General features: G+C 38.0%; 1 protein-coding gene across 1 annotated transcript in view; it reads left to right on the forward strand.

Moving 5' to 3' along the window:
- The first annotated feature begins 590 nt into the window (after window positions 1-590).
- LOC129238132 (uncharacterized) overlaps window positions 591-16,641 on the forward strand; it is a 78,695-nt gene continuing 62,644 nt past the window's right edge. The window contains exon 1 of the mRNA XM_054873168.1: window positions 591-663. Within this exon, the coding sequence (XP_054729143.1) occupies window positions 591-663 (73 nt within the window). The remainder of the gene's footprint in view (window positions 664-16,641) is intronic.

Consider the following 16,641-nt stretch of genomic DNA (forward strand, 5'->3'; position numbering starts at 1 on the left):
CTCGTCATGCCTGTCCTAACTTATCGGGCAGAAGCGTGGACGAATACAACACCCGATGAAGCGACGCTTGCAGTGTTTGAGAGAAAGATTCTGCGTAAGATTTTTGGACCCTTGCACATTGGTGACGGCGAGTATTCTAGGCGATGAAACAATAGCAGTATGAGCTTCACGACGCCACAGACATAGCGCAGCGAATAAAGATACAGCGGCTTGTTGGCTGAGTCATGCCGTCCGAGTGGGTACAAGCGCTCCGACTCTGAAAGTATTCGATGCGGTACAAGCTGGTGGTAGCAGAAGAAGGCCTCCTCTACGTTGAAAAGATTAGGTGGAGAAGGACTTGGCTTCACTTGGTGTGTCCAACTGGCGCCGGTTGACAAGAGAAAGAAACGACTCTGTTAAACTCGGACAAAATCGTTTAAGCGTTTATCGTGCAAATCAGGAAGAAGAAGAATTCTCCAGAGCATCTCTTATTAGATGTTTAGCCAAGCATTTCATCCAATTTGTGGTATGCATTCTGTAGTTGATCTATGAGTGTAGGGGCTTACATTTTTATGCAGATGATTTTTATGAGAAGTTTTTCGATTACAGAAATGCGACAGCAAGCTTGCAATAAGTTGGCAATTAGCGCCGGCTATGAGAAAAAAACTTTTTCTGTAACCGGAGGTAATACGGGGATATATGAAATTAGCCTACCAATACTGAAAATGAGTACTTACAAAACAAAATTCGTGTGGAACTGAACCAAAATATGAGCTAAATCTTATTTTTATTATACAGCTGACACTTTGCCATGTTAAAATGATTTTGAGTGCGTAACCCAAGCGTGGAACCATCTAACTCGTTAGAATGAAAGGAATTCAAACCAATAAATATTTTTTATTATCAAAAATTCCTATTTAAAATAAATGGACGGTATAAATTGATCGGTTAATCCTAATGCTGCTTCAAATTCTAGCTGCCTACTCCTGGTATTCGGCCTTTTTCGAAATCGAAACCTGATGTAGAGTTTTTTTAATCCCATATTCGTATTTAATGCGTGAAATTCATTTGGTGTCATTCGTAAGTCATGGGCGAGCTTATGAAGCGTAAACATACGAGAGAATCGCCATTGTTGAAAAAGTCGAATGAACAATGGACTCGTCGCCCGACTGTACCACCGAGGTGTCTTCTGATTGTTTCAAGTCTTCCCTTTTTTTATATTATTTTAGTTATAATAAACGTTGGTAGAACTGTCCTCTATAGTGTCGCAGAGTTCGAATGTGATCTGTTTTTGGCTCTATTCTCAGCGATTTTCGCTATGAATAAAAATACGAAAGAATTTGTCTTTACTTTTGTATTTTGAGCTGGATTTCGTATGCCGAATCATTGAAACTGTTGCAGAAAACCTAGGGCGAGTGTGTTTTATCAAAACCACGGGTCTACAAGTGGCTAGGGCTATAAGGTTTTTGCAAAAGGCCGAGAAGTCGTAGAAGATTGCCCCGATCTGGTCGCCCATCAACGTCCTCAACGGATGAAAACATTGACAAAGTCAAGGAAATGGTGCTGGAAAACCATCATTTATGTTTGAGGGAAGTAGCTCGTGACCTTAGCGTGTCTCACGAATCAATTCCCAATATTTTACACCATCAATTGGAATGAGACGCGTGGCTGCTCGACTCGTTCCAAGAGAGTTGAATTTATTTCATAAAATTGAAGAAGGTGGCTGAAGACATGCTTGAGCAAGTGATTCGGACCCAAGGTTTATCCAGGGCATCATAACAGGTGATGAGACGTGGGTATATGACTTTGACATGTAAACTAATCAACAGACGGCTGAATGGCGCTTTTCACAAGAGCCGAAACCCAAAAAACCACGTCAGAGTCGCTCAAAAGTGAAAGTCATGCTACTCGTTTTCTTTGATTATCACTGGTGTTGTGCACTCGGAATTCGTTCCAAATGGTTCTACGGTAAACAAAAAATACGGAATATTATTTGGAAGTTATGCGACGTTTGAGAGAGAAGGAAGGAAGTGCATAGGAAGCGGCCCAATTTATGAAAAGAAAACTCATGGTCATGCACCATGATAACGCACCGTCTCACAAGGCTCATATTGTGAAATTTTTTTGACCAAAAAATGAACAATTATCATCAAATAACCACCAGATTTAGCGCCCTGTGACTTTTTTCTTTTCCCAAAACTTAAATTGCCAGTCCGCGGAAGCCTCTTTGAGTCGATAGAGGCCATTAAGGAGAATTCGCTGAAGGAGCTGAAAAAGAGCTCTTCGAATGCGTCTAGAAAGTGCTTTGATGACTGGACTAATCGTTGGCAATAGAAGCAATCTTCGAATGGAGCCTATTTTGAAGGCGACAAAAACAATTTTGGTGATTAAAGAAATATTCTGCTTTCTATTGAACAATTTCCGGTACTTTTTTGACAACATTAATTGCAATGATTTAATTTTCTCTTTGGAAAAATTAATTTCATGTGCGAGCAAAGCTGCTATGGACTCCAATTAAGTACGAGATATTTTATTGTTATCTAACGTATCTCAAGAGGCCTCTTTTTGGCCTAGGTGCGTCGCAAAACAGTCACTTTACCTAACCTAACCCTTCTAACGTTAAAAGTGACTAGCAATTCGTTGCCAGGGACTGCGAGAGAGAACCATCGAGATGTTTTAACAATAGCCGGCCGGGAGCGAGTCAGAGCTGATAAGTCGATTGATTCGATTCTTAGCAAATATGTTACTTTAACTTATGAACGACAATTTGCGATCCACAAATCGTATACGGGAGAAAACATGGACTATCGAGATGCTTGAACAATCGAGGCAATCGACTGAAACTTCTCGAACTCGACATCACTGCGTAAAATCTATGCCTGGCTGTGATATTGTTGAAGAGTGTTTCATAAATCCACAAATATTCATATATTTTTCCTGTTTTCCTAATTCTTGCTAATAAGCTATGGTATTGCAGAAAATCTTACCGACCCAGCCTAATTCTTATCCAATAATAAGTTCCCTTTACTCGCCGGTATTAAGCAAGAAAATGTTTGCGCAGCTTCTTTTCCACTGTAAGAAAATTGTAATTTTGTTGCAGTTCCTTAATTACGGTTGCATAAAGTTGCAGAATACCTACATTGATGCAGAATACATTTAATACACGACATGGCAGGAGAAGGCGGCAAAAGTTGCTTGAGTTGAGTGCTTGTCGAACTCCTAAAGGATTGTAATATATTTTTATATGCAAATGATTTTGTAATCGCTCAGCTATTAATACAAATATAATGCAAATAAATGGTCGGAGAATGGATATGGTCAATTTAAGCTTGGGTTGCGAAAGTTTGTTCAATTGTAATGAAATGTGCAGAGTTTATTACCCAAAGTATTTGCCATCACTAGCATTACTTTTTTATCTCTCAGCATTCGAACTTCTCATTTTTTAAAGCTTACCACGAAATGAGTAGCTTTTTCCGGCATATCATGAAAATGGTGGATAGGGAAATGAGTGGCATAAACTAATTCCACAGCCACTATTGCCGAATTCGTACAATTCGAAGGATTCAAGGATGCGAACGTTGCAAAGAAAAAAAAACCTCGGAAAATATTTAAAAACTCAGCGATGAATCGTTGCTTTTTACACAAGGTGAAGTCCCAAATAAAATATAAAAGACAGGAGCTTTGTTCTGATATCTCTTTTCAGAAAGTGTTTCAGGTCATTCTCCGGAATGTCTTTCAGGATGTCAGTACAAGCCTTTTGTATGACCTCTAAGGACGCAGAACGTTTTTCTTTCATGGCTAAATGCAATTTTCCGAATCGGTAGAAGTCACAGGGAGCCATATCAGGTGAATACGGTGAGTGATTGATGGTTAAAATGCGGTGTCTAGTCAAAACATCGGTCACAAAGGGGGATCGATGAGATGCTGTATTATCATGCAATAAGCGCCAGTTTTCTCCTTCGCGGTATTCAGAGCGAATTCGACGAACGCGATGCAAGAAACGGTTCAAAACGCCAAGATAGAAAATTGCATTGACGGTTTCGCCCGCTGGCATGAAATTCTTGTGGACAATTACCTTGGAATCGTAAAAGCAAATGAGCATCGACTTGATTTGTGACTTCTCCAAACGCGATTTTTGGGGTGATGGCTCGTCTGGGGCCTTCCATTCGGCACTTTGACGCTTAGTTTCAGGTTCATGTTGGAAATACCAAGTTTCATCACCAGTTACAATGTTGTAAAGGAAGTTCTCGAATTTTCTCGCCTCTTTAATGAGGTCTTTCGAATGTTGAATTCTAAGCAATTTTTGGTTCTCAGTTAACTTGTGCGGAATGAATCGCGCACAGACCTTTCGCAAACACAAATGATCAGTTAAAATGCGATAAATCGATGTTTTGGAGATATTCAACTCCGATTCCACGAATTTTAACGCGGATTTCGGTTCATTTTAGATAATTTTACGAATAATTTCGAAATAGCTTTCTGTGACTACTGATTTTGGACGACCCGTATATTCATTGTCATTTATGTCCTTACAATCATCCCTGAAACCTGTGAACCATTCATTAACTCTGGCACGAGATAGACGATCATCGCCACAAACTTTTTTATCAATTAAAATCTTTCGGCAAACGTTTTACCGATTTTCAAAAAAAATTTGATATTAGCTCTTTGTTCGAAACTCATTTTTGTACCGATGACACAAACCACAAACATACTGACACTTTAGACGCATTTATTTCGCTTTCACTGAAACTCAGCTAGGGATGTAACTTCCAACGCACTAACTCATTGTAAGGATGGCGCTATCAACATCATTTTTATGACGCCAATCCTGTTTATTTTGTACTTCACCTTGTATATTTATTACTAACTTCGAGATCCTTTTGTCCTCTATACCCTGCTTCCATAGATATTTTTAATGTGATGAAAGCGTTCACCTTTGCTCATTCGACTCAGTGCATGGCGAATCAATCAAGCTGGCCATATACAATAATTAATGAGGTTTTAAGGACATATTCACACCGATTTCATTAAAAGCTGCCATTAGCAAAATATGTTTAAGGGCACTAAAAAGTTTTTACTGATGCATTTGAGTGCAGCAATTAGTGCTTTATGTTTGTATGCGTGCTCGTATATGTAAGAATTGCATTCAACAAACTGGCAAGTCATGCGAACTATTTTCAAGTACTTTGATGAGCTGTAAATGGGGTTTACACAGGAGGAAGTGAAAAGAAAACTAAGAAACGTATTTTTTTAGCTTAATGAAAATCATAGATAAAAGTGAAATTTTTCTACATTAGATACAATTTAATGACTTTCACAGTGGAGAAAAAGCGTTAAAATGTGGCTTGCCCCATGTTTTTCACACCGCCGCGCCACTTAGCGGCCATTTTATGTAAAAATAAATTCCAGAATAGAAATTTTTGCATTCAAATCAGATTTAATTGTTTATAATTGCTTTGTAAGTACTCCTCCATGACCACCAACTTCAAAATGAAGAAAATAACGCTCAAAACTGCCAACTAGAGAAAACTGAGACATTTTTTATATCGGGTGTTTTTCGGTTTAGCTGCATGAGAACTATCGACATCGATAACTATGATTTGGCAGATGAGAATGGGAAAATGTGTTGACATTTCTGTTCAGTAATGTTGGGCAAGTCATCATGAATCGTTTAACGCCAGAATATCGCATAAAAATTCTGGTAATTTACTTTGAAAAAAATAAAATCTGTTTGCGCAGTTGATAAAAAACTTCGTCCATTTAACGTGTTTACATGCTGACGGCATCATCGGTCCTCATTTCTTTCGAAATGAGGAGGGAGCAGCTGTTAAGTTGAATGGTGAGCGCTATCGAGCTATGCTGACTGAGTTTATGTTTTTAAAAATTAATCAGCTAAACATCGACGACATTTAGTTCCTACAAGACGACGCTAAATAATCGATTTATTGCAATATTTAAGCCACCAGATTTATTGGAAAAAGTACTCAAAAAGTGGACTGATGGAATGGACCATGTAACTCGTAGCCACGACGGTCAAATGCCGGAAAATATATGCCATGAAACTAACTACCAGATTACATATAATAAAAAAAGTGCGTGTAGCGTAGTACACATAACAGAAGTGAAACTTTCTAGGCAGACAAAGAAAGAGGGAGAGACCCGAGAGCGAATGAGAGAGAGAGAGAGAGAAAGAATATATATCTAAATAAATTCACAACATTTAGAGAGAATACAAATAGACAAAATTTACAAAAAACAGAGAAGGGTGGACCGGTGTAGGTAAATGCCGGACACGAACCGTGGCAACAACGCGCACTACTTTGAGCGTTTATCACCCAAGCAGCGATCCCAAGATCGCAGAAATGGCAGAAATTACCGCAAGGCAATACCAATAAATCCGGCGCCGGAATAGATAGCACTTTATAACGGGGGATTTTTTAGCTATTATCTTTTTAAACAGTTGGTTTTGTTTCACCGTCAAACATCTTCAGTTTGGTCTATAATTTAACCATGAATCGTCTTACAAACCATGAATCGTCTTGCAAATCATTGAATTTTATTATAAAAATGCGTGTTCTGTTAAGAAAGTTTAAAGTCGAAGAATTGTGTTCAGCGACGAAGCTCAGTTTTGGATCAATGGGTACGTAAATGAAGATCAGCCAGAAGAATTGCAAGAGCTACCAATGTATCCAGAAAAGGTCACAGTTTGGTGCTTTTTATGGGCTGGAGGTATCATTGGACCGTACTTCTTCAAAGATGCTGCGAATCGTAACGTAACTGTGAAATGATATCCAACTTTTTTTGCTTTTTTGCCCAAAATGTAAGAACATGACATGTGGTTTCAGCAAGATGGTGCCACATGCCACAAAGCAGTTGTAACAATGGACTTGTTGAGAGCCGAGCTCGGTGAACATTTTGTTTCACGTTCGGGACCTGACGATTGGCCACCCAGATCGTGCGATATAACGCCTTTAGATTATCTTTTGTGGGGCAAATGTTAAAGCTCATGTCTATTCAGACAAGCCTGGTTCAATTAACGCATTGGAAGACAACATTAAAGCATTTATATGTAAGATACCGGCCGAAACATTGGGAAGAGTATGCCAAAATCGGACTAAGCGGATGGACCATTTGAGGCGCAGTCGCGCTCAACATTTGCATGAAATAATCTTCAAACATTAAATTATATGGACTGTACTATCGATTTCAATAAAAATTTCATGCATTTTTCTGAATTTTACGTGTGTTTTTTTTAAAAACTTGCCTATAGCTCTTAAAAAATTACCCTTTAGTATGACCAAACACTAGTCAGGAAACGGAAATAAGCGCCAAGAAGTAGGCACCAAAAAAAAAATACGCCAAAAAAATTGGGACCAAAAAACGCCCCAAATAGTAGGCACTGAGGAAATATAACGCCAAAAAGTAGGCTCCAGAAATATATTTCCTACAAGTTTGCACCAACAAACAAGCGCCAAAAAGTAGGCGGTGTTATTTCTCATTATAAATTGGCAACCCCACAGGAAAAATAGCCTAAATGTATCTAAGATATATATAAGGTACAGCCTTCTCTCTCTCGTTTTCCTCTACGTTATATCTTTTTTTTCTCTCGCGGAACGAAAATGGCCAAAACGTTGCATGGCCTTGAAATTTTTCTCTCCATTCTCGCTCGTCCATCGACGTCTAAGAAGTTTCACTTCAAAAATTATTCCAACAATATTTCTGTTTTGTGTTGTCACTTTAAGTTCTCAATCTCTTAAAAAACACCCAATACAATGTATAACACTATTTTCCTTAAATATTTTTTATACCGAAGTGCCCCTTTGCGGCTATTTGTAGTAAAAATACGTAGCTGATTCAAATTCGTCATACCCGAAAACTAACACAAACACTTTTTAGAGGTAGAAATTCTTGCATTCGAAACAAATTTAATTGCGACTAGAAAAGTTAAATACGAAAGAAAAGAGAATGTTTAAAATCGCCAACCTGCGAAAACAGAGTAATTCCTTTTCTTGTCATAAGAAGTTGTTATCGCTCTGCAAAAGTAATTATATATTTTCACTAACTTCCATATACATTTTTTTCTCTTTCATTTGAGAAAGTAGAAATCCCTTGTTGATGCCCTGCAGCCATCCAACAGAGTTCGAAAGAACCCAGGAAAGCGTGGATACAAGTTGAAGTTTGCCCTAAGATATTCGCTTGAAAATTAAATAAAATGCAGACCCTCACACCAAAATTTACATGCCTACTAAATTATTTGTCAAAACAGGAAATGAGTTGTGTGTACAGCTAAGGAAGTGACTGACAGGTAATGCATTCGCAGGAAAAATATGCGCCTCTGTATGGGTGAATAAATTGAAACACTTGCCGGTGCTCATGCATAATTTTGTGCTTGTGTTAAATTCCTGCACGCGAGCGTGTGAAAAACAATTTAATCAACACATCTCGCCATATCCATGCATGCATGCGTGTGTGTGTGTGTGCAACCATTATAAAGGTGTCAGGAGACCCACGCATACATATACGAGTACGCCTCACTAAAGTGACTACGGTTTTGCAGCAATTTATTTACACGCACGGAAGTCCTAAAGGCAACGAAAAATGCTTATTATGTGATAAAAGTAGGGATGCATGGCAGGAACCCGAGCCACGCACTCAACGACTCGGTGTCTCGCAGCGTCGGAAAAGAAAGCACGCGAACGTGTTGCACGCAATGTTTGCTGGTACCGTTTTATGTCGCAACCCAAATTATACCACATTGCAGGTATTCTCGCTGTTGTTAGTCCTTGAAATCGAAACTAAATGCGGTGCGGATACTGTAATGCCATTAATTCGATTTTCATACAAAGAAAAAGTACAAAAAACAAAAAAAAAATACAACAAAAAGGAAAACTCTGAAAGGCAATGGTAATGATGATGATGAGCAGCGCACGCAACACTCGCTACACTCGTCTGGCCAACAGGATTGTGGCACTTAAAATTCAAGCACGCTTTTTCCGCTTATTGGCGGCCTACAGCTACGAAGGCTTTCCATCCTTGTTTTCCCAAAATGCGATGCCCCTAGCATTCTGATTTCATAAAAATCTCATAAAATTCGTTTATTGTGATTTTCACTTTTGTGCATTTTCAATTGAATTGTTTTTTTTGTTTTTTTTTTTGGGTAACAGCTGGTATGTGCTTTTAATTAAAATTTAAATCAATTCAAGTTTTGCTTGGTTGTGCACAGCGCACAGGTTTCGAGCAAAACTTTAAAGTTATGCGTACACATCTTGCGTTTGGTCTCGCACTTAAACACGTAAACGAGCACAGGCTGGAATTGTGCTGCAGAGTCACCCAAAAGAGAACCGCGAAAACCGAAACAGCGAAGCTTACGGAATCATGATTTTTTCTCGTTGGGGATGGTATGAACTAATTATGCTTTAAATGCTCCGATTTCTAGAACTTTGGGAGAATTTAATTCGTTTTCAAAATAAAATAAATTCTTTTAAGGAAGTACTTCCTAAATAACACAAAATAGTTTTAAAAACTGGAACTCAAATCACTTATTTACTTTTCAGTTTAGTTGAAAAATATTTACAGTTTATGTTTGCAATTACGCGGGCAATTATAGATTCAGGATAATTTTTGCTTTGCTAATTAGAAATACCAGCAGTTCCCATATACCCTTTTCTACCAAACCGGTAATTTTAACCGGTGCGATATTTAGTGGGCAAAATATGAAAATTTAAAGAAAGGTTTAAATAAAATAAAATATATTGGGTAGTCGAAAAAGTCTTTTCGTATTTCTAATCAAACTTCAACTCATTTTTTTTATATTTATAATGAACTTTATTAAACCAAATATGTACCATTTTGGTCGACCACCATTTTTCTTCTATAGACATTATTCCAGTGTAAAACTTTTGTGGTTTCTCGGCGAAAAACTGCGGCAAGTAATTTTCACAGGCTGCTCTTGAAGCCAACTTTACTCCATTAAGGGAGTTCTGCATTGACCGAAACAAATGGTAGTCCGATGGTGCAAGGTCAGGGCTATATGGTGGATGCATCAAAACTTCCCAGCCAAGCTCTCCCAGTTTTTGCCGAGTCATCAAAGATGTATGTGGCCTAGCGTTGTCCTGATGGAACACGACGCCCTTTCTGCTGATCAGTTCTGACCATTTTTTTTCGATTGCTTGCTTCAATCTCATCAGTTGTTAACAGTAAAGTGTAGAATCCATCGTTCGAGCAGCTCATAGTGGATGATTCCTTTCCAATCCCACCAAACACACAGCATAACCTTTCGAGGCGTCAATCCTGGCTTTGCGACCATTTGTTGAGCTTCACCATCCTTGCACCATGATATTTTTCGCACATTATTGTCGTATTTGATCCACTTTTCGTCTCCTGTTACCATTCGCTTCAGATATGGTTCGATTTCATTTCGTTTCAGCAAAGAATCGCAGATGTTAAATTTTTCACAGACAATTCATGTGGTACCCAAACATCGAGCTTCTTTTTGTAACCAGCCTTTTTTAAATGGTTCAAAACCGTTTGATGATGAATGTTTAGTGCCTTGGCGATGTCATGGCAGCTTATGTGACGGTTCTGGTCAATCTTTTCCATAATTTCATCGACTTTTTCAACGATAGGTCGACCGGAGGTGCATCTTTCACATCGAAATTTCCAGAACGGAAGCGAGCGAACCATTGTTGTGCTACACGAACTGATACAGCATCGTCTCCGTAAACTTCACAAATTTCATTGGTGGCTTGCGTGGCACTCTTCCCTTTTTTACACAAAAATTTCAAAATATAGCGAATTTCTTCATTATTTTCACTCATTTTTGAACAGCTATAACTTTTTTTCAACTTCTCCGAATTTAATTTGTTTTTTGTTAAATGAAGCTTAAAATGTCACTTTTCTAACACCATATGGTATGACACAATGTGGTTGGTAGCACTGGAGATATTTCATTCAGTTTACATAAAAAGTAGACATATTCTTTATTTTTTTTTTAGGTTTAGTTATTATTTGGATCCAAGCATTTTTTACGGTGAGTCCTACAAAAAGTACCTAAGTGCTTTTCACTAGGAAACGCAATATGGAAGGCTTATTACTACCCACATTGAAAGGGGTAACACTGCAACTGTCTTCTGACGTTAAATATTTACGAGTAATCCTAGATAGCAAAAACTTACCTGGAAGAAGCAGGTCGAGCAGAAGGTCTCTCGAACACTAAAAGTCTTCTGGCAGTGTAAGAGAACCTTTGGCAAGACTTGGGGTCTAAGACCGGCGATAGCACGCGGGCTGTACATAACCCTGATTAGACCCATTATTATGTACATACGCCTCTGTATTATGGTGGAAAGCCACAATGGTTAATTACAGAGTAAAACCACTACACAGGCTACAGAGAAGTGTGTTCTTGAGTATCACATCTGGTGATGCCCTTAATGCCTTTCTGAACTTGCAACCTCTAGAACTTCAAATTCGAAAGGAAGCAATGAAGGTGGCGTACAGGCTCAAGTTAAACAGAGTCTGGGGAAATGAAGTAAGCACTGGCCACTGTCAGATATACCACCAGTTGTCAGAGCGGTGTACACTGTTCTCGATGCCGGTGGACAATCGGGTGCCTTCGTTAGCTTCGGTAAGAAGTATGACGTTTTGATCCCACATAGAGATCAATGGTTAAGTCCAGAGAACCTATTAACGGGATATCAGCACACTTACCTACGGATCCAAAACCAGCGATGGAAGCGGATCTGGATGGTACTTAGACGAAGACACTAAGTACTCCTATGCCACAGGATAGATGGCCACGGAATGACGGAATTCTATGCCATCTTGAATGTGGCGTACTGGCTAATTGAGAGAAAGTGACGGTGTAACAGTATTGGAATTTATAGTGACAGTCAAGCTGCACTGAAAGCCCTTGCTAACCCACGCTGCTCTTCGAAGTTAGTCGGTGAATGTAAGACAAAACTGAACAGTGATGCAAAATACAACAAAGTTAGTCTTATTTGGGTGCCTGGAGATTGTGGTATTACAGGGCACGAGTTAGCTGCTAAACTGGCTAATGAAGGCTCTGCAAGTATGGCACTAGGCACTGAACTCTTTCTAGGTGTCAATTCTGCATCGATTCAACTATGGATTGAGGACTTCATGAGGTCTACCCACAGAGGTCGTTGGTCTGAGTTGAATTCGTGCAGAGTAACCAAGTGCTTTGTGAATGAACCAAACAGAAAAATAGCGACCTTGCTCCTAAAACTCAGCAGGAAGGACCTGAGAGTATTGGTGGGTGTAATCACAAGGCGCAACGCGTGTGGCAAGTATATGGCTGCCATGGGGGTCATCGACAGCCCGATATGCCTATCCTGTCTTGAGAATGACGACACTGCAGAGCATTTTCTCTGTAGCTGTCTTACATTTTCCAGAATCAGACTTAGAATATTGGGTTGCGGCACACTGAGTATGGACAAAGTTCATACTCTTCTTCTTCCGTATCTCTTAAAATTCATCAATGAATCCAAGAGATTTGCGGAAGAGTGACCTCAAACTAATTTGTCCGTTTTTACCATCCACCTTTTATCTTTCCTTTCTACTGATATCTATCCGGGTATCTACTGACCAAGTGCTTGGATTTGGCCCGCCCCCCACAAATTCAATTTACTTTTTTTTCACAACCAACACAAGGGTATTTTATATTCATAGTTTCATTACAGAAACCTTGCAAAATAGGTTTTTCTTGCAATCGAACTTACAGAGCTGTTCGAGATGTTATTTAAGTTTTCCTGTTCAGATGGTTCTTTATACCATGCGGAAAGTTCTTCACTTAATTGAAACAATTCGCTATATATTTTCGCTGGTTGTTTCGTTGTACAAAATCTATACATTTATTGCTGCTAAATTGAAAATTTTAAAAAAACTTCAAGCGTTCATCTTGAAGATCCTGGCTTCACACTTTACTTTCTGACCATTTGATCTGCCATATCTATCTCACATTTAGTATTAATTTAAAATGATGCGATCAAAAAGACGCGATAGCGTTCGCCATTTACTGTTCCATCGGCGCTAGCCTTTTTGAAGAAGTATGGGCCGATGATTTCTCCAGTCCATAGGCTGCACCAAACGTTTGTCTTAATGGATGTAATGGCTGTTCTTGAATGGCTTCGGATTGCTCTGCAGTCCAAATATGGCAATTATCGCTGGACACCATAAGTGGGCCTAAGGGCGCGATGAACGCTTTTCGCAGAGCGTCGATATTCGTCATACAATTTTATGATTTCTAAACGTTGTTGAGGCGTAGGTGTTTTCATGATAAAAAAAATTATGTATTTAGTTTGACAGTGGTCACGCGTGATCTGTCAAAAAACCCCTATTGGACAAAGTACCTCCAATCTGATCACCCTTTACATACTACGTACTGTAAATATAGCTTATTCCAGCTTATGTCGTTCGAGAGAGGTAAATAGTAACTTAATCGTGTATGGATCAGCAAAGCCTGATATATGTAAAGGCAAGTGAAGAATATGCCATAGAAATTATATAATCTAAATTGCCCACAAATAGGAATTTTGAATCACCAATTATACCCAAATCTGAAACTTCATTTAAACGGCGGGACACGATTCCTGATTTAAATATCAGCTGGAAAACGATATCTGAAAACATTTCCTGAAATTTAGGTAAAGACGGTAACTACCCGGAAGACTGGCTTAAATCAACATTTATTACTCTTCCAAAAAAGAATCACGCAAAACATTGCAGCGAATATAGACTTAAAAGTCTTATGAGTAGTTTGCTAAAAATATTTCGGAAAGTGATTTATAATAGAATATATCAAACTTGTGAGGAAGTAATGGGGCAATCACAATTTGGCTTCAGAAATGGCATGGGTACAAGAGAATCATTATTTTGTGTTCATTTGCTAGTGGAAAATTGCATGGACGTGCAAAAGGACGTTTTCTTACGAAAAGGCATTTGATAATGTGCGGCATGAAAAGCTCTTCAACATTTTGAGGGCATTACATCTTAAAGAAAAAGACAGTGATACAAAACTTATATAGGAATCAAACTGCACACATTGCTATAGAAGGTGAAAAATCAAATGATGTACCCATTTCCAAAGGAGGACGGCATGGATGTATTCTTTCTCCACTTCTATTTAACATCTATTCAGAAGCAGTTTTCCAAGAAACCTTAGAAAACACTGAGGACGGTATTAAAGTTAATGGCGTATATATAAACAACATAACATACGCTGATGACACAACTTGAATATCGGACAGCATGGAAGGACTCCAACGATTGGTCGATAGGGTGACAAGACAAATCCAAATATATGGTTTGAAAATCAAAGCCAATACGACAAAATTTATGTCACTCAGTCCTAAGAATGTCTACAATAATCTCACACTGACAAGTAATAACATGCCGATTGAATGGGTTAATAAATTTAAGTACCTTGGCCGATATATTAATGATACATGCGATGATTCAATGGAAATTAAATGCTGCATAGAAATGGCTAGAGCTGCTTTTTATAAATACAGCAGCGTTCTAAAAAATCATAATTTTAATTTAAATTTAAACGTTTTGTTAGATGTTATGTTCTGTCAGTTTTGTTGTATGGCATGGAAACTTGGACGATGAAAGTTTCTGATATGAATCGCATAGAAGCATTAGAAATGTGGATACTAAGAAGACTACTTTAAATTCCGTGGACCGATCGTGTCTCAAACTCTGAAGTGCATCGAGGAGTAAATAGGGAAAGAGAGCTTTTACGGTGCATTAAACGCAGAAAAACAGCCTACCTGTGTCTTATATGCCGAAATCATAAGTATAATCTTCTGCAACTTATAAAAAAAAAATAATAATTGTGGTGTGCATCTTGATGTTGTTCCACAAATGGAGGGACATACAGTTTCAAGCCGACTCCGAACGGCAGATATTTTTATGAGGTGCTTTTTCATGGCAGAAATACACTCGGAGGTTTGCCATTGCCTGCCGAGGTGCGACGGCTATTAGAAAAATGTTTTTATTAATTTTGCTTTCACCGAGATTCGAACCAACAACCTCTCAGTGAATTCCGAATGGTGATCACGCACCAACCCATTCGGCTACGGCGGCCGCCGTGCAACTTATACTGCAAGGAAAAATTGAAGGAAGGTGAGGCATCGGAAGAAAAAAATTATCCTGGTTGCGAAATATAATATACGTTAATGGATCCGAGTCCAAAATATCGGTCATCTTTAGGAATTAGCCCCAAACAGAGACGCTTTTTCAAATATTATAAAAAATTTATAAAAATGTTTTTATTTTTGTGAGCATGAGCATATTGTTAGCTTTATTGGTTTTATTTAATTTTGTATTCATAGAATTTTATAGTTACATGATATTTTATACATGATCGCTTACATTCGGTAACGAATTGCAAATAAAGAAGAAGAAGACTTTTCCCACATCATTCCGCGACGTTATTCAGATCTGATTGGAGCTTAGTCGAGTCGGAAAGATTTCGCGGTATATAACAGTAACTACTGCGATACTCTAAAACTGTATTATTTTTAAGGGGGAGCCTGGTTTATGAGGTCTAAAAATTGCATCTCTTTGCGATTTTTTTTTTAAGGAAAAAAATAATTTAGCAATGCAAAGTTTTTTCTATCTTTTAATGAACATTTAAAAAGTATACAAAATTTTTGTACTGGTTAAAATAAGTTGAAAAAAATTTTTAACATAGAAATTAGTAGAGCGCTGAAACACTGGCGTACAAGATACAACTCGTAATTATTATCTAAAGCAAAAAATTCAAATGGATTTCTAATTATCATAATTTTTTATTCTAGATGAACTAAGAAAACTGAGAGAAGTTCCAAAATTTCAACTTTTTGGAGGTTTTAAAGAAAAAAATGCCTTTCTATAAAAAAAAAATTCACTTCAACTTGGTATAAAAATCTTGAAAATTTTTTTTATCTATTCTGTTAGTTCAAATAGAAGAGAATTTAATACTGAAGGGAACAAGCTATGATTCATTTCAAAAGGTTCATTCGTTTTTTTTTCATTCATGTACGCCAATTCAAAGAAATCATAAAAATGAAAAGTCGAGAAAAGAAGATAAAGTTTGTACTATAGCTGTCCGGTCACAGCGTAACTACCTAATGCTCGCCTACCTTTGGCTTTGTATCTACGGAAATATTGAGAATTAGGCTTTGTAACTTTGTGTGAATATTCTGAAATATATTAGGAATCGCTTAAAACGAAAAAAAAAATTGATTTTTTTGACCTTATAAACCAGACTCCCCCCTTAAAACAAATTTGTGCAGATTTACAGAGGCCATGCGTTAATTTTTATTTTATTGCAAAGAACGCATCCTGTGCTTTTTCCCAACTCCATTTTGAAGCAATTAATATTAAGCGCGATTATTCTGCCGCTTTTTCAACAATCAGTATTCACATAAATTCCGTTATTTATTAGATGAGATGGAATATATTTAGACCAACTATGTATCAAGAGCCCACAGGATAAGTGCACACCAGCTTTCATTAATGCGTTAGGCTGTGGCAAAGCTGTGATGCGAACCAATTTTTCAGATAAGCTATTTTGAAAGCCCTGCTTAGGCGCTGAACTATGTATACGCATATGTGTGTATGTATGTATGTATGCGTGCACATTTATCTAAATTG

This window comes from Anastrepha obliqua, chromosome 2 (assembly GCF_027943255.1).
Source record: "Anastrepha obliqua isolate idAnaObli1 chromosome 2, idAnaObli1_1.0, whole genome shotgun sequence".
Classification (NCBI taxonomy): domain Eukaryota; kingdom Metazoa; phylum Arthropoda; class Insecta; order Diptera; family Tephritidae; genus Anastrepha; species Anastrepha obliqua.